The 21782-nt window shown below is 36.1% G+C and overlaps 2 protein-coding genes across 3 annotated transcripts; one reads left to right on the forward strand and one right to left on the reverse strand.

Annotated features, from left to right (window-relative positions):
* Window positions 1-932: 932 nt before the first annotated feature.
* LOC139151873 (diacylglycerol kinase epsilon-like) lies at window positions 933-10934 on the reverse strand. 2 transcript variants are annotated; one of them, XM_070724903.1, is made up of 9 exons: window positions 10742-10934; window positions 9652-10399; window positions 8919-9062; window positions 6720-6865; window positions 6306-6360; window positions 5339-5527; window positions 4873-5000; window positions 4147-4258; window positions 933-3344 (listed from the first exon to the last, which is right to left on the reverse strand). In XM_070724903.1, the coding sequence occupies exons 2-9, from the start codon at window positions 10366-10368 to the stop codon at window positions 3198-3200; spliced, it is 1638 nt and encodes a 545-aa protein (XP_070581004.1). In that variant the 5' UTR covers window positions 10369-10399; window positions 10742-10934; the 3' UTR covers window positions 933-3197. The 2 variants fall into 2 exon arrangements, with proteins under 2 accessions (XP_070581004.1, XP_070581003.1); XM_070724902.1 differs by lacking the exon at window positions 10742-10934 and adding an exon at window positions 10568-10654.
* Window positions 10878-20589, forward strand: LOC139151874 (leucine carboxyl methyltransferase 1-like). Its single transcript, XM_070724904.1, is given in 10 exon segments — window positions 10878-11011; window positions 13114-13202; window positions 14610-14654; window positions 14657-14730; window positions 15338-15482; window positions 16244-16346; window positions 17420-17642; window positions 18896-18987; window positions 19437-19534; window positions 20022-20589. Coding segments are annotated over 10 exon segments (948 nt in total). The 5' UTR covers window positions 10878-10958; the 3' UTR covers window positions 20048-20589.
* Window positions 20590-21782: the final 1193 nt, after the last annotated feature.

Genomic DNA, 21782 nt, shown 5'->3' on the forward strand with positions numbered 1-21782 from the left:
AAAATTCATTGGACTTTCTCTTTTGATTTACAATAAACACTTTGCTGTTTGTACTTGCAAAGCTTGATACAGAACCCAGGTCTAAAGCTTTCTCTTACAGCGGCTGAAGTGAGCAGAAAACCAAATAATCAGCGACATGCAAAACTAACACAACCTCCCTCCACACACACTTTGCTATTAGCGTTGTTTGCTTTGAACAATAAACAAAGAAAACTCAAGAACACCAGAAACCTGATGGGGTTTACATACAATCCACCTCTCTGCTTTCAACAGATTTTGAAAATAGGGTGACTGTTTGTTGACCTTTGACCTGTGAAACAAGTCAACAGGGCTCTTGATTTCGTGCTGCAGTTTTGTAGCTTGCTCCGAGGGAGAGGTTGAGTGTCTCCTAGATTTATTTTGACTTGTTTATTGGGACGAAGCTACACCACCCGGTGGGTCAGCCCCCAAGTAAAACTTCACAACAAAGGCCATACTTGTTGAGCTATTTATTTGGTCTGCCAACGGTCCCCTAAGGGCCGTGGTCTGCCAAATCTGGGTCTGTGAAATTGACCATTGGGAACATGACCAAGGTCCCTATACTGCTTGAGACAGTTCAAAATTAATTTTTGGTTTATTCCTTTTTTATTCAGTTTACATGTTTTATGATTTCAGAACAGACACATTGTCCAGACAACATTTCACTTGCTCAAAAACCTGCTATTCCCTTTGGACTCTCTGTCCTGCAAAGTGGTAATCTTAAGCTGACTTTGATGTCTTCGTTTGCTTTATAGTTCTGAAGCTTGAGGCAGGTACTGAATCAGAACACATAAGCAAAACTAAAGTAAGCTTCAACTGGTCAACAAAAAATTATATCTGCAAGCAAATTTTTCTTATCTTGAAAGAAAGAACACGCAAGCATACAGTGCTAACATACACTACCAACCTTGTCCTCTCATTTACCATATACCATTTTTATTTTCCAGGTGAGTTGTACAATAATTTAACAATCACATTGAAATATATATATTTAATTGTCTACATATCATTCATATGTAAAATATTTTGATGTTGTTTTGTGGTAATTAATGTATACACACCCAACTGTGCACACGGCAATATACATACATCACAGGCTTTAAACAGAAAAGCTACTAAACATAGAGGTTGGGGGTCATGTTGAGGTCAGCATGGTATAAACTGCTGAAAACTAAACAAAAGTACTACTTTACCTGGCAAACAGCTCATTAGAAATATATCCTTATTTAATTTTGTTCGATTTTCCAAACAAAAATGGCAACAAAAAAGTTTAGAGGCCTACATCTATTTTTACAAAGTTTCTTATAGACAGTATACGCCAAGTTCAATGTCATCTAAATGTTGGACATTCAATTACAAATCATTAAACCCGGTTATGTAGTTTGAAGATGTGGGTTGAGTTGTATTTCCTTGTCTCATCAAAAACATAAAACGTAAATAAAAACTCTTGATTTGCCATGCTGCTTGATATCAAGAAAGCTACCTGTAACAAAGTTATCCGTAATAGAACTGTTTACTTTTAAAATTGAAACAATATTGTGATCCTGTCACAACAAAAATTTGCACAGTACACAAAGTTTTGTGATCCAGTTTTGTTTTGTTTTGACCTGAAAACACTGGACAAACCAACAGACTATGAGTTCCTGTATATATATTTGATAGCGGCAATCTTGTATTTTAGAACCCAATGACCTTGAATAACATTGGTGATGTTAACTTTGGTCGGAAAAAGTCTTTAATCTTTATTATAGCATTCCTTTGCACCCTTTGCTAGGAAGTCTGGATAATGTCAGGTCAGACTGCTTGCGTATGTCCTCAACATTCTGATATTTCTGTCTCAATAATCAGACGACAAAGGCTACTTGCGTAAAAATGACAGATATGTGACGCTAAGAAGTGCTAGATTGTGGGTAGTTTTAGAAGTGCGACAATTTTTAAGGGCAAGGAGACTAGATTACAGCAGACTTGCTCTAAATTCTCTCCACAATCACACTGGTGAGTTGGCTGATCATGTCGACGAAAATTTGAAAAAACTTTTATTTGATTTGAAAATGTTAGGCAAGGAGAAAGAAAATGAAATAGAAAACAAAAACCTGCATGTGGTTTCCGTATAAAGTTAGACCTTGTATGATATCATTGCACATGGGTATATTGAAGCTGAAAAAATGATGCAAAGTTTTTCATTCACTTTGTGCTGATGTAACTGCAGATTCTGTAGGTCACAGCTACATCATGATTCTCTTAAATTTTTTTTTTACTTTTAAATGCAATGTTACATCCTTTGAAAGAACCCTGACTTTGGCAAGGAAAAATAAAATACTGAAAAACAACGCTAGAGGTACTTAGGTCCTTTAAGGACACTGTAAATGGTGAAAGTCAAGAAGAGTACATGTCTTTGCAAATGAAATATCACGCAGGTTTCTGAAAAATACCAGAACCTCACATTTTTCAGTTGAAGATCTGAGAAAATAACATAAAACTTGCTCTATAGTCTTTTACTCTATAAAAATATAAATCTTTACACCATTGGTTTAATGCTTTCCCTTTAACTGTCTCCCACATATTTGAGGAAAACACTTTCGCGATTCTAAGAATCACTTACGTGTTTAAATAATGACTACGTTCACATTGAATTAAATTAAATCTGCTAGCTTTCTAAGCCTGTTGCTCTTTTTTGGTCCTTGTGAATTGAGGTGCAAACATTTACAATGATGGAAAATGTAAAGGTCATTCAAGGTGGAGGATAAAGGTCAAAGTTCAATGGGGTCAATGAGACTCTACATCAGCAAGGACAAGCTGACAAGGTTAGGTTGCCTGTAAAAGAAAGTTTACTAACTAGTACTTTATACAAACTTACCATTAACGTAAATTTACAGACATTACTTATACAAAACAACTTTTATGTCAAAATTGAAAAAAAAATGACCTGAAAGATTGAACTTACTCTGTTTTTGTCTTAAGATCCTTTTTACAAATTAGTTTAGGAGGCTGTTTGTGAGACAGCCACTGCTGAAATATTACAGAGGTTACAACAGAGTTGGCATAGCGCCCTCATACGGCATGATTAATCTAGTTTCTGTTATGCTGTGACAACATCATATCTCTGTAATGAAGCCACAAAAACGGTATGTCAAGTGCTTAAAAGTCTTACTGATTGTATCAAAATTTTTGCAGAGCAATTAACATTTCATTGGGCTGTGTTTTTCTGGATCCCCTCTCACCAGCATGAGAGCTTGATTGCGATGTTTAACATTGATAATGCACGGAACTTGTTCCCATGGCTCCCCGTCGATCTGCATCGGCATTTTTGATCCCCTCAAGGTTATCTGAAAACGACGCGGAAGATTGTCATTGGAAAATGAACTATACTTTCAAAAATTTTCTCAACATGCCATTAATACATAAAAACAAAAGATCATATGTATGAAGTGATGGGGGCGCTTTCACCCTTTCATGTCCTTGTACAATTTTATGGGAGCCCAGCTAGCTGCTACCATAGATCCTTTTGGGGTCTGCATATGCTGTAACTTAGTGGAAAGGTGTATACAAAACCACTTTCAGTAAAATTTCATCTTGAAAATGTCATCAACTTTAACACTTGCCTATGCATTTTTGTACCTTCTTGTATCTATCAGAGTGAATTCAGTGACATTTGCACAGGTATATTATCCTAGGGATCTACTTTCTTAACCGTTTGAGTGCTGTAAATTTTCCCATCAAAATTTTAGTGTACAATTTTAGCAAATTTTATGAATTTCTCTGTAATTTTTTTGTCAATTTTGGACTAGATGGACATCACTTTTGATTGGCTACAATTTTTGATCAAAATTTTGGAAAAAATCGGAAAAAATTTGTGCAGGTTACATTTCATAAAACTTGGTTAAATGTTTCACTAAATTTTTTCAACAAAATTTTAGTGAAACATTTAACCAAGTTTTATGAATTTTTTCAGCAATTTTTTTGATAATTTTGGACCAAATAGATATCTCATTTCATTGTCTTGAGTTTTTAATCAAAATTTTGGCAAAAGTCTGAAAAAAATGACAGGATTATATATTTTATAAAGTTGACAAAGATTGACTTTGGTGCTCAAAGGGTTAAGGAGAAGATATTTTTAATGTATGTTACCTTGACCTGTCTTGCTTGTCCAAGTCTGATTGGATCTGCCAATCCTACATGCAACTGTGCCATGTGGAAGGATGATGTAAGACCAACCACTTCCAAAATACCATCATTAAACCTGGAAATTACAACAGAAATTTTGTTATGTTATTCTTTGTGGGTAAAACTTGTGGAGTCATACAGTTTGATTTGAAAAAGGTCTAATGACTTCAGAGATCAACAAATACTTAATATGTTACCTGCAGAATGCAGTTCCTTAATTTTTGACCAGTTTACCTAAAATATACTATGAGGACACTGGGCTCTCCACAACATTTGAAATTCAAGGTAAGAAATACTTTTTTGGAGAGTAAGACAATGCAAGCTGAATTTTGAAAGATGTGTTATACATCTTCTGTTTTGTTATTATGTACTTCACAGCCAGAACAGTATGTAATCAAAATGAGAGTAACTAAAAATAAAATACTTTTATTTTTTTAATAATACATGAAGTGATTGGTTTTCTCATAGTTTAGAAAATAAGTTCCCCTGTACAAGCAAACTACAACAGGAAATAATGCAGCTGTATTCGGGTAATTTTCTATCCAACCATGGTTGTCCTTTGCTGTTGTTGATCCCTTTGTAGGCTGTACATGCATGAACTATGTACCAGTCCTGTTTGCCTTTTGAAACATTCAGACACGCAACATGCAGATTCTCACAGAATACAAAAGTCTGAAACATTTGACTTACACTGACTTAGGTATGTTATTACCACTACTTCCACTCCACAAAGCACACCCTGCACCCCAGCTGTTGATGTTGAGAATTACAATTCCTTCCAAGTCCGGAAGTTCTACTGGACGGCCATCCAATTCAAGCTGTTGTTGAAAATATAAGACCAAAATAAATGGAAGAAGGCAGAGAAAAGGAACAGAGGAGTATTCTGTGTTGCACATCGACATAGTTATGCTGATATTGAGGGATGATTTGGTGAGATTATTTTTAGCACATTGGCAAAAACTACAGATTTCAAATTAAATCCAGCTTTCTGGTGTAAAATGACAAAAATAGTCAAGAAAAAGTGTTTTCTCTTTTTTCATCTGTGTTCCCTGAATAAGGTCCATGAAGTAATGTGAAAATTGAGAAAACAACATCAAACAATTTTGAGAAATACCAACACGCAAAACACAGAAACACCTACAAATCTGAAACCTACCTTGATCTTCTTGTAAAAATTTTTACATTCTTGATCAAGCAAAGCATCTCTTGCTCCGAAGAAGAAATACCAAATTTTGTTTGTCAGTCGGTTCTTGAACCAGTACGGACGACTTTCTCTCTGACGGTGAAACTTTAAGGCTATTGACGCGTCGCATCCCAAGGAAAAGTAATTATTCATGGTGAACACCTGCAGAGTTTGGAAATATTTTGATATGGTCAGACTTTGTCTATTCATCTCATTTCCATGTTTACAAGTCGAGCCACACTATTGTGAATAATACATTCTATCAAAGATGTGAGTAGCAGTGTTATGGAAAGTATGACTTTTCCATAATCAAACATGAAAGTCTCTTTGAATTCTCAGCTTGGAATCTTAATGGGTGATTAGAAAACTCATTTTTTCAACCAAGGGATGGGAGACATAAGTTGGGGAATATGACTGCAAAAGATTAAAACATTCTAAATTTCCATTTTCATTAAAGTTGCTGCATCTGCTGTCTGCAATTTGATAGCTGATACTTGGTGTTCAAAGTTGACTTATGCTACCTTTGTAATGTGCACACTGTGTTAAAATGAACAGCTGTATCTACACCGTAGAAGTAAAAATACTTGTGTATATTTACAATTTGCATATTTGTTTCTTTCATGACATTTACCATACAGTGTAAATATCAGAATTCATGTTATTTGATCTGTAGCAGATATCATCTGGTGTCTGATGCACTTCACATGACACTTATACCGCAATGATACAGAGACAGGTGAGGGAAGATAATGAACAGCACCATACTAACACATTTTTGCACGGATAAAAAAAGTGCACTCAAGTTTAAATTTTATATCCATCGTGAATTGCCTTTTTTGAATATTTGGAACTTGTGTTGTCCATTTGTTGCCTGTACAAAATGCTGTACAAAAGGATGGTAATGCTTACATTTTTTACAAAATCCCCTGAATATTCTCACCTTATTTGCTTTTCGAAAGCCAAATCTGCGCAGGTTACTGACACTGACTGACCATCTATGAAAAAAATTAATAAAATAACAACAATAAAAACCCAGTCACAAAAATTGACAAATAATTGTACACTAAATATTATTTTTTCATTTCCCTTGCTTTACCATTTTGATTGAACCACAAATTTAACCTTCGAAATCATTGTATTTACATATAAATGTGATCTAATATTAGAAAAATCTTTTCCTGATGTGAAAAAGCTGGTGTATATTCAATACATGTTAAATATGTACCCTCTGCATGCATTAGTTCCTCCACAGATATTTACACATGCTGTAAACATCTTATCTACCTCTGATAGTTGGAACATTCCATATTGCACATTCCATATGGCGAAGACATAGGGGTCGAGGGTCACTCACCTATCTAGACTATTGACTTTGGCTTTGTTAACAAAATCTAACCACTCTTCCATTTCTTCTTCCCCAGCGTACCCCTCACCCCACCCAAGCACCCTGGCCAGGTCATTGCCCGTACCCAGGGGTAGTATACCAACATTTGGCGGTGTCTGAAAGCAACAAAAGAGACATGTTAATCTTTCACTGCTATGCTGGTACCAGCTGTGTATATGACATATGCATGAATTGACTGAGCCTTTCCAAAAAGCCACTGTACTTTGTCAGGGATTTCGCACAGCCTTTGAAGTGTCCCTCAGTCTTCTGAACAAATCTGATGCAAATGATTGGATTTATAGAAAAATAGAGGGTGTCTTTTTTCAGATTTCAGAACAGAATGACAAAATATGTATCATTCAAGGAGATAATTTTTGACTTTAACAAAAAGAGGCGTTTCACAAATGTGTAATATTCACAGTATAAATTCAAAAAATACACAAATCTTCATTGTGTCTATAAGTCAAGGTCACTTCTTTGTTGATTTGTATGGTAAACTGTATGATGCAGTATTTGCAGACATGTCAGTTATCAGGACAGTATGCATCAACAAGTAAGGTGTGGTAGTTATTTTTGAATATTATTGAAACCCTTAGTAACAGCCAATGATGGGGACGGTACCTCTCATAGCTGTTTGATGTATCTGGAATACTAGCAGTTGGACAAAGCTTTGGTAAACAAAGAAAGATAAATGAGGATGAAGTGACTGATGTCAATTCAGTGTCAACAAGAATATCCTCCTTTAGGCACAGATAAGTAAGATAGACTTCAATCTGAATGAAACAAATGTTTGTGGATTAGGATGTTTAGTTTTTTCAAAGAAGGCTACTTTAAATTCAACAAGTTCGGGAAAAATTGCAGGATGGCTTTTCATTTCAGAGAATATTACCCCGGCAACTTGTCGGCACATCAACTTACATGTATGAAATAAACATACAGGGTATAGGAAAGAGAAAAACTATTACTGGAAATGTTAACTGAAACTAACAAATTTTTGTGGTTAATTTTTAAACCTGATACTACCGCAGATTGCAATGACATCTTTGTTTGTTGTAACTCAAATATCGACAAACAGATAAAAGCTTCCCATTTCAAGTATGTATATTTCGACCTGCCACGGGTAATACTGGTTTGTTGGAGAAATTCGACAAAGTTTTTTTGGGGAAAAGGATTACAAAACAAGCAAAACATAGTGGTACATTAATTTTAGTAAGATGGGGGGGCCCTTGCAATTCTATATGTGTGTTGGCACACAGTAAACCATACCTCGAACTTTCGGTGTGCTACGTTATTAAGCAACATGAGAACAAAACATGCAATGGGCACTTCCTGCAGGATGTTTTTTATGTCATTGAATGAATGCAAATGCCCAGATTAAAATAATCAGGTGATAGACAACAGTTGTAAATGAAACCAGATGGAGCCCGTCAGGGGCCTGGGTTAGTAACCAACTGTTGCTGGCATTAATTGCAACAAGTCTGGGCAGATGTCAAAACGTCAGAGTAGACTATTTTTGGAACAGCTATGTAAAAATAAAACCCACTGCACAGTAACAATTGACATAAAAATAGATTATGTAAACTGCTGTTGTCATAAAGTAAATAAAGCTAAAAGACTACTGCAATATGAAATTATAAATCACTGGTATTTCAGAATATAGCTGCACTGGCTCATCTGTAGGGAGAATTCATAACAGTTCCTCTATATATATTGTGTTACACCAAACTAATGCAAAGTTTGTGGCCACTTTTTGACAATGTTGTACTGAATGAACTACAGATACATCTAAATCTGCTACAAAAATAATTTTGACTGAAAACATTTCTTTTTATATTTTATGTGTTTGGTGACTCTTGTTTCTCACAATGCATTTTAAATGTGTTTGATAAACCTTGCATTTATTTGCATTTCCAGTACTATTGATTTGATTACTGCTATAGACTAGAACAAGTAATAAATAAACTGGGCAGATACGAAATGTTTGACAATTTCTCATGGATTCTTAATTTTTGTGTGTTAAAAGCAATGGCTCAGAATTAATGCAAAAAAATCACTACACTTTTGTCTTCAAAAATAATATTGTCTGAACTGTGTTTGGTAGTTTTCATAAGATTATAAATGCGTATCGAGTTACATCTACACAAGTTATTTATTAATCTTCATACTCACCTCGAACTGCATTTTGTCTATTGCATTCAAAACCCATGTAATTGTTCCATCTCCTCCACATATAAGTATTGTACAGGTTCTATGTGGAAGGTAGTTGCATAAATTCAGTGCACTCTCGGGGGGAACTTCATATAAATCTACCACCTATGGAAACAAAACAAAGAATAATCCAACAGTCATTAAGAGAAATCATGTTTGTATCTCAATGTATAGACATTATGACAAATCAACTGGGCACTTACCAAGTCTTCAGATGTTAAAGAAATAATGTTTATAACCAAAAGTCTCCATATTTTTCCTATTTCACTCAAATTTCACTCTATGGAAATATAACGTCCACACCTATGACCTTAGTGTGTTCATTGAAAGTAGAAAGTATATTTGTCTTTAAAACTGATCTGACAAACAAAATCCAAATAGATACATAATTTTCAAAGAATATGAAATGGCCGCCTAGAAATAAGTTAACATACTGCTCAATGCTTGTCGATAAAGATTATCTTTTCAATTGTCTTTTTTCAACTTTTTTTAAAATGAAATTTTGTTTATTTATATATGTATTCACTGTTTTTACTTTTATGACTTTGAGATAACCTCGGGCTTTGTCATAAATATTAGCTTAGCCTTTAAATGTTTAATAGGTAGGGGACAAGAAGTCACGGTCCCAGTCATTGCCAGACAGTTACACATTTCACACATCTTTTATTTACCAAATAATCCAATCCATTCTTACCTGTGCAGGATTCAGCAAGGCTCTAAAGGAACTTAAAATCTGTTCTCCTTCATTATTGCCACTTTTCCTATTACAGAACACAAGGAGAGGTTTCCAGTTCCTATCATCCGGAGGCTGAGTTACCCCGGCAACGCTCCAGTGCCTCCTTCCTTTCCAACCCACCAATTTTAAAGTGAGGCAATACGGAGGAATAATCCGGTTGCAATATTTGCCAAAATCACACTCTTCACTTTTTATTACATATAAGCAGTTGTCGTGTACTGTGCGCTGGCACCACACACAACGGTGGTCACACAGGCGGGGTAGTACCCCACACTCCGTTTTGCAGACATCACAGACACTGCATAAAGGTAGGTTACCCCTGACCCAGTGGTGTTTCATTGATGTGGCAGTGTTTGATAGTGTCAGTGATTTGCACGCAAAGAGCCTGTCGGCAGTCCTCAGGCAGATGTCGTCTGCGCAGACATGGCACGAATCGCACACCCCTCCGTGCAGTATGTGCGATTCACACACGCTGCAGTACGTCGGTTTCGGAAACATGTCGGTGATGACCCAACGGTGACCTTTGGCAACGTCCCGAACTGGGAGGTCACGGAAGCGTCTCTGTCGCTTGCACAGCTTGACAAGGGTCCACATTACAAAGAAAGAAAATATGATGCACAACGTAATTTGATATAAATGACCCTCCCACCAGTCTTGCATTGCGTTTACTGTCATATTGACGACTCCGAGACTTCGCAGGGGCGCGCTGAAACAGGACATAGTGGACAAGTGTCATGGACTATTGGAGACTATATCACAAAGATATCATGAATGGGATTGGTAATTCAATTGTTAGTCCGATACTTAAGATAACAACGATCAAACAAACACAAATTCTTCGAGCGATTGGCATCTAATTCAACCTTTGTCCTACCTCTCATCAGGCTGGTCCTGCGTATCGTCGATATCGTCTAGGTCCGCCATGTTCAATGATTTGCAGGGGTGTCCCAATACCACCTAGACTATCGATATTTTACTCATCACACTTATAAGTGACATAATTTACCGAAGAAAAAAACTGTATCAAAACGAATTAAAGTGTACTTACCTCAATAGGAGTGAATGGAAAACTATTGATATCGATAATTTGATATAATATCTCTCGTATATACGATGGACAAGTGGTACAGCGATTTACGTGGTATGTTTCCTCTCGAAGCTAGGGAGTTTTGCGATGAGGTAATCAACAAATATGGCCAACTGACTAGGATGGGGTGATCGTCTTGTATCGAATCCCAGTGGTACAGCTGTCACAGACTAGAATAATGGGTGACGAGGCCATTCAAGCGACAAATGACGACGCGGCATCATGCAAAAGGTAAACAGACGGCAAAAAGGTGATATAGTACACGACAGGCCGTGAAAGCAGTAGAAAGAATACTGTAAGACAACTGCCCCGATAGAGTCGAGTTGGAGCGCGTGTGTGGAGCACTCAGCGGCGTGTGAGACACTGACGTAGTAGCAACTACAAAACCGGTGTATTACGTAAGATTACCTGTCTCTAAGATACACGTCAGCGAAATGAATCATCGTAACGTGACGCAATGTTAACGTCATCTGAAAAGCGCATTTGTTGTGATAATTACAAATCGGCATGTCATATATGAATGATACCAAAGAAAAACGCCTTTTACAACTTGTGTTGCTATAGCAACAGTTGCTTGATAATACATCTGTACTCTATCGTATTTTCAAAACTTATCATATACATTTTGATTCTTATCAGGAAATATTTGATGTTTTTTATCATGAAGTAGGCCTATATATAGGTTTTCTTCAATTGTTTCAACAGCCCAACACTAGTAGAAAACATTACTTACAAAAATGCTAATTTTAAAAATCACTGAAAACTTTAATAATGTTTTTGATAATATTAGACAACACAGGCACTCAACACACCACTACATTAGGCCTGTGTGATGTCAGGTGTCCAGTGTATTGCATCACTCAGGCCTTGTGTAGCAACATGTTCAATGCCTGTGCTAAATGATAAGATTTTTGTCAGTGATCCTCATAACCCAACAGTGTGTTTTTTACAGTACGGCGATAGTCCATATTTCCAGGCTTGTCAGAACAATTTTGCCTTTTTTTTCTACGTCTTTATTCTTATCATTTGTATCTTTGCATGCATGTTGCATGATATAAGCTGGCATTATATCTTCTACGTTTCAGTCTTTGGGTTGGAATTTTTTAGATAAGAAGTTTATTAAAGATTGCATGCCATCAAAATGCTCTCAAACACCTGAAAGTTTTGTCAGTTGTGTATGAAACTGTTCTCTTCTGTATCTTCCTTTCTAAGGTATTTCACCAGTCAATAGTAAACAGTATGAATATATGACATTATGTAATGAATATTTTTTGGGTTTTTGTACTATATATAGTGTGTGGTTCTCATAAACTCTCATGGTCAATGTACCATCTTGCATACAAGACTTCTGAACTCTTCAAGCCAGTTCAAGAACGACTGCAAATTTCTGGTTCAGCCCTACATCAATATGTTAAACACCTGAATTTTTCTTGATTCAGAAAGGCCATGGCATATCACATTGACCCAGAGCACATAATGTGCAAGAAAACAGCAAAGACATGGACACAAGATTAGAACTTCAACCTTCCAGTATGGTGCTGTTTAACTGACCTAAATTTTTACTCTCAATGTACAGTACACAAAGAGTACAAGAAATTCACTGTATCTGACATACAGTGTCGCATCTTACTAATGATTAGGATTGGCCCTTGGAAAAAGTATAATGGTAAATCCAATGGTCTGATATATCATTATGATCCTAGGTAGCTGGTTCCCTGTACTAGATCCTATAGCTAGTTGGTGCTGTCTTGCTTTAAAGTCTTTTCCGTGTAAGCAATCTACATTGGGAAAGAAAAAAGGCAAATCCACCAGTGTGATGAAAATGTTGTTGATCCCAGAATGGCAGGATAACAGACTACCGTTAAAGTCATTTTATAGGACGCATCTGCATTATAAGTCGCACCCTCCTTTGATTGACTTGTGTAGGATGAAATCCATAACAAATCAAAAAATGGAGAATGTATGCATTATAAGTCGCACCCCTTTTTCAGCAGATCTGTCACATTACCGGCCACCACTGAGGTTGGTTATGTTCATCAAAAGTTGATACTTTATTGTTCCTTGTGTTTTAATAAGATTGTATTACCGTACTTCACATGTTTCTCAACCTACTGGTTGATGAAGGAGTATACCTCTTTAAAAAACACAAAAGTACATATTATAAGTCGCACCCCTTCTCTGGAGAAATAATTCGAGTTAAAAATTTGCAACTCATTATAAAGACGCGTCTTATAAAATGACTTTAACGTAATTTAAATTGATTAAAGAAAGCAAAAAGACACCAAACATCTAGCAACAAGAATTGACCAAATCTTTGCTTCGTAATTCACCAGGTTTGCTGTGCAGCAAGGTTACTGGAAAGATCCGTACATACAGTACATGATAAAGCCAGCAGAAAGAAAAGCTCCAGAGATCAACAGAGGTAAGACATGGAAAACTTTTATAAAACCAGTTTACCAGTGTATATGCAGATTATCAGATAATTTTTGCATACACAGTCAAACCTGTGTACAGTAGTCACCCATGTCCCTCCATGACTGTGGGTCACCACTATACCGTTGGAGGTGGCCTTTCTGTAGAGGGTGGGTGTGGCATTACTTTCAGTGTAGGTAGTGTGCTGAATGGTGAATGTATGACAAGATAGCAGTAATAATTATAAAAAAATGATACAGAACATGCATGTAAATGTTGAAACAATTGTGATACATTTTTATAAATTGATCAACATGCTCACTTCTTGCTTCTGTCTGAGTACTATTTGACAGAGGTCATTCAATAGCAGGTATGCTGACTTATATACACAAGTTTTTGGAGCAATTACGTGTGGCCACTGACCAGAGAGGTGGCTGTTCTGTAAAATGTTACCGGACTGCCACAAAGTGACCACTCTAGAGAGGTTAATGCTCTATAAGGGTGACCGCCAAAGACAGGTTTAAATGGCTGGATCAGAATACAACAGCAGATAGTTATTCTTTCTATCATGGTAAAATGCCATACCTAAGTCTTTCTCGAAGTCTAGTAGGTAGTATGTTCTCTGTAGTGCAGAGGAATATAATTTTAAAGGTTCAGTAGATTTGAAGAATATGAAAAGTTTTCATTTGACTTAAAGTTCTATTTTATTTGTAAAGAGGAGACAATCAATCAATTTGTTGAGAATAAGTCTTAACGATTGAGACTGACCCTAAGGTGTTTCCGGCTTTGAAAATCGCGAAGTTAGCAATGAAATTCAGTCACCTGAAACCATGATCCAAGATGGCCTGTGTCATAACAAGCCCGCTGTTTGCTTCAGAGCATTCGCATTATGTGAAAAGTGAAAGTCAAACAGAAATTTGCAAAGTATATTTACAATATGACTCATTCCTTTTCACTACATTGAAATACCCACTCAATGACTCTCTCTCTCTCTTCTTTGTTATAACCGGTTTTCATAATGCTGCTATTTAGTATCAATTTGCATTATTGTATGTTTGACAAAATTGAAGTTAGATTTAATCTTTAAATCATAATTTGCTCAACTAACATTGAAGTATGGCTAAAAACCTTTGTTGGCAAAACTACTGAAGAGGTAATTGTGGGAAAGTACAGTAATTTTTGTAGGCTTGTCTTGATATGTGGTTTTGATGCTTGTCTGAGGTGCTTTATGTGAGATGGAGGGATGGAAAATGAATAAATTCAAAGAACTTGAGTCTATCTAATGTGGCAATGTAGCTAGAACTATCTTAGTGCTATTTCTAAACCTTATCTACCCAGTAGCTTTTTATTGAACTATGTGTAGAGGGGATTTCATCCCATTTTAACAATCATTTATGATCTTTCATTCTTCTCCAAGGTTATTACGCCAGAACTCATGGCATCAAGTATTTACTGGAACAATTCTCAGGAAGACTGATTTGAAATGTCAAATTGTCAGTTTTGGTGCTGGTTTTGATACTTTATTCTGGAGACTCAAGGTCAGTTACACATCCTTTGTATTCCATTCCCGATATTTTTGTACTTATTGGATAAATACAGAAAAATATATTGGATCTATCATCAGTAGTTACATATGACATTTTAAAAGTGGATGACATGTTTTTATGCAAGATTTTGGAAACATCCACATACGGTATTTGAGTTGGAACTATTCTAACAATGATATTTCCGCTTTCTACATGTACAGCTGTGTTTAAAGGGAAACTGTCGTTGGAACTGCGCCTGTGCGAGTTTCTTGTTTACAATGTGTTTCATGCACGATATCTAGATGCACCTCATCATCATACCCGCAACGTTTAAATTATACAATGTAGTTTTTGACAGACATGTTTTAACTTTCATCAATCAGCATTGTACCTTGGATGTGATGTTTACATTGGTCGTATCGGTCCAATACGATCTTTGAGCGCAGTTCCGACAACTGTATCCCTTTAAGCATTACAAAGAGGAAACCTGACATCAATGTCAATGGTATATGGCAGTAACATCATTGCTCACAGCAAAATCACCAGAATTCATAAATCTTTCCAGTCCTCATGCAGTGGTTAAAACACTTTATAACACTGTCACGTTTGTGTTTGCCAGGATGAAGGCCTGTTGCCGTTGTCCTATGTAGAGATGGATTTCAGAGCAGTGACAGCAAGGAAGTGTTATTATGTGAAGAACAGGCTACCACTGACAAAGCCAGTGTTAGAAACGTGCAATGGTGACAAAACAAAACTTATCATAGGTGAGTCACGTCAGTGTACCACAACAATTTACATATATGCCATATGTTTAATGCATCATGATGCAGCAGTAAGCAAAACTATGACTGTACCTATATGATCGTGTGGTATATCTGTATACCCCAACATTCAGAAGGAGGAATTTTAAACTTTTCAGGTGTCTATGTAAAGCTATGTTTTAGTTCCTCTTTTGTTTCAACCATGTGATATTAGCCTGTGACCTCTGTGAACTTAAAGCATCATTCGGGATTCAAAAAATGGCAAATACCAATGTACTTTGATTGAATCACATATGAACAACATATGTGTTATAATTACAACAAAGCCATAGAGTTTGATTTTCTTCCAGCATCTGATAAGTTTGACTGTTATATGCCACTTTGTCTGCTGGCTTTATTTTGTTGTTGTCAGTGTTCATGATGAAGGAAAGAAAGAGGAAGAAGACATAAATTACTGAAAGTTCTTTATCTAAATTAAAAAATATGGTGTCAGCTCAAGTTGGTGTAGGGAAGTATCTGTATATACTAACTTCTGGATATATCCATGTTCTAGTAACTTCTGCTATCTCTAGTGAAAGAACTTCCTCTAATAAACTGTGTTGCTGATGCTTTCTTCAATGTGTAATGGTTTGATTGGACAAGGGAATTAATTGTCAGTCATTGATGGTCAAGTTTATGGACCCCGTGTAAGCCATGTGAATACAGTGTTGAAACTGTTACCTAGGTAATCAGAAAGACAATTATTTCTTCTTTTTCTTTGACAGAAAATGCATCATTACATTCCCCAAGATATCACATAATGCCAGTGGATCTGAGAAATGTGGAGGAAGTGAACAGTAAGATAACAGAGGCTGGACTTGATAAGGAGTAAGTTGTATGGTTTATCTGTTAAATGGGAAGTTAGAGGACCGTGGGCGCACAATAGGGAGGTTAATGATGATGCAGCCATTTGCATACACTGGGCTAGAGTTTTTGAATTTTCATAGCATCTCTTTGACTGTATGAGAAGTTTGAATAATCATTATTGAAACTTTCATGACATATGCAAAGGGGGATCAAACGGTCGTACAGGGAACACATTTTGAAACATAAGCATTCTCTGACAAAAAATGGAATATTTTTTCAGTTTATTTTCGACTCCGGTTTAGTTGCTTTATATTCCCAGACATATGCAAGATTCAATGACGATGAACGCCTGAAACATGGCAAAATTATGGGATTCTGGGACCAAACACGGCAGGTCTGATCAGTAGCATGTCTTTTTTATATTTCCATAGATTTACGATTATCAGGCTTTTACAGGGGAAGTTCCTGTTTAACCCATTCACCACTATGGTTTTTCCCAAATCCATTGTTTTCTATGGTAAAGTTGGACCTGTACACAGGGAACTGGGGGTGAAAGGGTTAAGGCAGTTTCACACTTTGTATCGATGGGCCAATGCAAGAGGGACATAGCTCCTGTGTTATACATAGGAGATATATCCCTCTTGCACTGGGACATCGATATGAAACATTAAAGGGATCACAGTGAACACTACTGGAACTGTATCTGATGTTTTCATTCAATAATTTTGTATCAGTTTGGTTCTTGAGGTGAAAAATGTGAATACAAGATTCAATGACCAATCGTGTCAGAGCTTAAATGTCGCTATGATTTCTGTTTTATGGCCTGTTTCTAGTTTTACTGGGTACAATTATCTGTTGTGTTGTGAGGTTAGATGAAAGAGACTTTCCTATGCTATTTGAGGCTATTTGATGTCACATGGTCAATGTGAAGGTCAAGAAATTCAACATCGAAGTTAAACATGTTGAAATCTGCATCATTTTCAGTTGCTAATTCAAATTAAAGCTTCAGTGGGCAGACATTTTTGTCCTGTTTTCTTATTACTTTTCTTCAGCAGATACAACTTTGTAACTTTGTTTTTTTTCTTTTTTCCCAGTTTGCCGACCGTGTTCATCACAGAATGTGTTCTTGTTTACATGACACCGGAGAAATCATCAGATCTTCTCAAATGGATTGCAGATTCATTTCCTTCTGCACTGTTCATAAACTATGAACAGGTCAACATGGCTGACAGATTTGGACAAGTCATGTTGGAAAATCTCAGAACTCGTCAAACAGAGCTCCATGGAGTTGAAGCCTGCACATCCCTTGATACTCAGGTATTAACCTAGGCTCTACTTGGCGGTACTCACACTCCAAGCAGTAATGACTTTCAGAAAGTAGTCTTCTTAGACAGTCACCACTCCTTGGAGTATGGGACATAATAATAGGCTTCTATCCCAGCATCTGTGTTGAATTCAATTTAGTTCACACTGCCCAGTCAGACATGACCATGATGAAGGCTGCATCGTAACATTCGAAAATTACTGAAATAAACACAGAAATTGAGCTGTTGTCACTTGATGGCATTTAAAACATTGACAAAAGTGTATGTTTAGATTAGGTCTATGGTGTGGTTCAGTGTGTTCTAGTGCTTACATTCATGCCATAATCAGACGATCTCAGAGCAAGAATAGTGTGAACCCCATCTGTACAGAAACTAAACGTTCTGTTTCAGTAAACTTTCCATCATATTCTCAAATTTTAATGCAAATTATAGAGTTCAAGCAGTAAATAAGTTATCCTATGTTTGTTAGTTGTAAACTTTGGTCTAGTTATCCTCTGCACAGATCAAACTTTGCTACAGAGGGTATCACAAAGTTTTGGGGATGCAACAGTCAACCTTTAACCGCTGAAGTTTGGAATAACCCTATTGTTTTCTGTGGCAATGTTGGACCTCTACACAGGGACATGGGGTGAAAGGGTTGACCTATTCTCCCCCAATTCCCTGTAAACCTGTTCATTATTATCATTCAAAGTATTGGGATTTGGTCCGACCATGGTGGTGAAAGGGTTGAAAATTGACTGTGTAACCAGAAGATAGAATTGAAATGAGTTGCAGTCAGATTGTGACTGTAGCACATGTGAGGTAGTATGTGCCTTGGGGACAGATATTTGGACTCTCAAACTTTTACAATCCATTTTGTTGTACCACTTGTGGGGGCTTTTTGTGAAGCTCATGGAGTAAATAAAATTTTCACTGGCTTTATTCTTGAAAAAAATCAAAATGTTTAATTTTATGCATAGAGTAAACACAGGGATGAAGTCCATTTTGAATTTCAAGTGTTGGTAAATATTGAGTAATTTGTTTGTCCAGTTCAAAACTTTGTGTGATGACCCCTGATTTTTATTCTAGATTTGGTAAAAGAGTGGTTGAAAGTTTCATTAAGGAAAGTTTGAGCAAAAGTTTTAAGTTCTTCACTTTTGAGGTTCATAGTCTACCTTTATAAGATGAAAACATTTGGATTACAAAATCACAGGATTTCATTTTCTTATAAATATTGATGAAAGTTTACTTGACTTTTCATTTCAGAAAGAGAGATTTACATCTGTAGGGTGGCAAGGAGCTGATGCTTTAGATATGACTGTTGTGTATCAGAGACTACCACCAGATGATATATACAGGTAGGAAAGATTGAAAATACACACAAGAAAGCTCAACCACATGTTTATGAATGTGCAGCATTAGCTGCGTCTGTCATAATATATGACAATGGAATGAAATTCATACTGATATTGTTCAGCACTGGAATGGAAGAACCCAATACATTTGATGCCGAAGCATCACTGTGTAAGACAAAATCACTGTGTAAGACAAAATCACTAGAATGTGGTAGTTATGTTGATTTCCATGTTTATCAAAGTATTGACATGTCAGGAAATACAGCTGACTTCATATGATAGTACAATGAGTTGTTTCATCAAATGAAAACTTGCCATGCAGATTGGTAGTCAATAGAGTAAACATTGAAAACTCCATCAACTAGCACTTCAGCAGTTTCTGTTTTGAAAGATGTGTCTCGGTGCCATTGAATGATTTGGTGCAATATCCCGTTTCTTTTTCGTCTTTCCAGGATTGAAAGACTTGAATTCCTGGATGAACTTGAACTTCTCCAACAGTTATTCCATCATTACTGTATTTGCTGGGCATACAAGGATAAGGCTAAACTAGGTATCTTGTCAATTCTTACTGTAATATTATAATGTATCTCAACAATATCTCTTTATTATTTTAAAATTATTTCAGGAATTGGATGGTATATCATTGCAATGTATAATTTCAACTTGCATTGATTTGTTTGAGCCCCATATTCGAATAAGTTTATACAAACCAATAAAATAATCAGACGTTTTTATTCAGATGTGACTGGCTTATGTTGAGCATGGTGTGCTCAATCTTTTCAAAAGATGTGAAATTACTAAGTGGGTTTATTGTCAAAGGTCAAAACATTTCTCTTTTTATTGATTTGACTATGTCTTCTGTTGTATGTGTGTCCACTCGCCACTCAAGTGTCAATTGCATTTTGCTGGATCAAATAATGGTAAATACATTTGAAAAGATAATGACAAAATGGCATGAAAACTTCAAATTTTACAAATATCATGTGAAAATCTGTCCTCATTCAATTTTCGCTCTTTTCCTTGTCTTTTCCCTGTAGGACTGTCATCCATTGGATTCCAATAGATTGAGATTTTATTTTTTGAGGACTACTGTTTACGGCTGATGTCTGGCATTTTCATACAACTCCATCAACTGCTTGAGTGTGGTTATTTATGTCTTCACAAAATACACAATATCCTAGCAACACGGAAAATACAGTACTTTCCTCTTTTAGACACGTTAGATAGCATTTACAGAATGCACAGCTGTCGGCCATCTTAGAACTTGTAAATTCCTGGTGGGAGTTCTTTCTTTGTTTAAAATTTGGAATGATGATGTTTACAGCTTTCATATAGCAGAGCAACAAAAGATGTTTGCATCCGACGTATTGATTTATGACAAGTTTTTAACATGGACAGGTGCTTTGTTCGTCAATGAAGTTATGAACAGACAATGAATGAGTGGATGGATGAACAAAATCACTGCAAAACCATGCAGGAGTTGGTGTATTGACAAATCATTACAGAAGAGAATTTCATTGCAGGGTTCAATGTTGAAATGCAAGCTCCAAAGTGTTTTAGTTTATTTTGTGTGAACTTTGAGTGCACTCTTTTAATATATGTTAATTGGTTGAATTTGTTACGCAACAATAAAGAAATGCAATGTATATGCTAAATAATTGTCAACTTTGTTTTACACATAGAGATCATTTCTCTTATGGGCTCAGTTGCCTATTAATGGCCAACCATATGAAATGCATCAGTCAAGTTTCTTCACTTTCCCAAACGCTTGGAGAAATGTTAACCCCTTTTCATCACAGACAAGAGAGATCACAATTTTGAAGCCTCTGTTGAATGTGTAGGATACTAGAAACATAGGCCAAAGTCCCTGAAGCTACTATAGACATGGATAAAAAATTAAGTATTTCCTGACTGTATGACATTATCTCCTAAGGTCATCCTAGGGACCTGTAAACCAAATATTAAAGATGTCTGATCAGCGGTTTTGAAAAACAAGCGACTCAACAGTTGACAGAGCTCTGCTGTGTTATGTAGAGAATAACCTTTTGTGACAACATGTATTGATGAAGAAGGTGGATATCTCTGATAGCTCATTCAGGTGGCCTGACCAAAAATGGAAAAAAAAATTCCGTAAAAATACAGATTTGCATATTTCATCACAACTTTAACAATCTAAGTTGGGTTATCCCTAGGGACCTGTATACGAAATAACAAAGCTGTCTGACCAGTGGCTATGACGAAGAAGATTTTTTACCAAAAAGGCCTTTTTTGGCGCTAATTTGCATATTTTCAACAATATCAAAAAATTAATGAAAAGAGTTTCTCAAAATCATATATTTTATCTACACAACAAATATCAAATCAGTAAGTACTGCAGTTCTCTAGATATTTGAGTGGACGGACGCCTCACAAACGGACATACATACATACATACATACATGCATACATACATACATATATACTGACAGTGCACGCCGGACAGATACCCATCCCAATAGCTTCTATAGACTATATTAGTCTATAGTAGCTAATAAACGAGAGTTAATTATATTCTAATTAAAGTAAACAAGACTTGCTTAAATCAAGATTTTCATCATAAAAAACAGCATATCTGTCAGGTTATAAAGAATCTTAAGCTGGTTATCTTTTGATCAGATTTTCATCTTATTAACCAAGCACATTTAACTTTCAAATAAACATTGTAAGTAAGTTCTGTTGAATAAGTTGAGACTGTACGTACTCAGAGATAGCACACTGAAGAGACAAAAGTTTGAAACTTAAGAAGTTCAAGGTCATCA

This window comes from Ptychodera flava, chromosome 15 (assembly GCF_041260155.1).
Source record: "Ptychodera flava strain L36383 chromosome 15, AS_Pfla_20210202, whole genome shotgun sequence".
Classification (NCBI taxonomy): Eukaryota; Metazoa; Hemichordata; class Enteropneusta; family Ptychoderidae; genus Ptychodera; species Ptychodera flava.

Coding starts and splice junctions, on each gene's coding strand:
- LOC139151873 (XM_070724902.1), bottom strand. CDS start 10,617: ATGGCGGACCTAGACGATATCGACGATACGCAGGACCAGCCTGATGAG. Junction 10,400..10,567: donor CAGGACCAGCCTGATGAGAG/GTAGGACAAAGG, acceptor GTCCTGTTTCAG/CGCGCCCCTGCGAAGTCTCG. Junction 9,063..9,651: donor CCTTGCTGAATCCTGCACAG/GTAAGAATGGAT, acceptor TTGTTTCCATAG/GTGGTAGATTTATATGAAGT.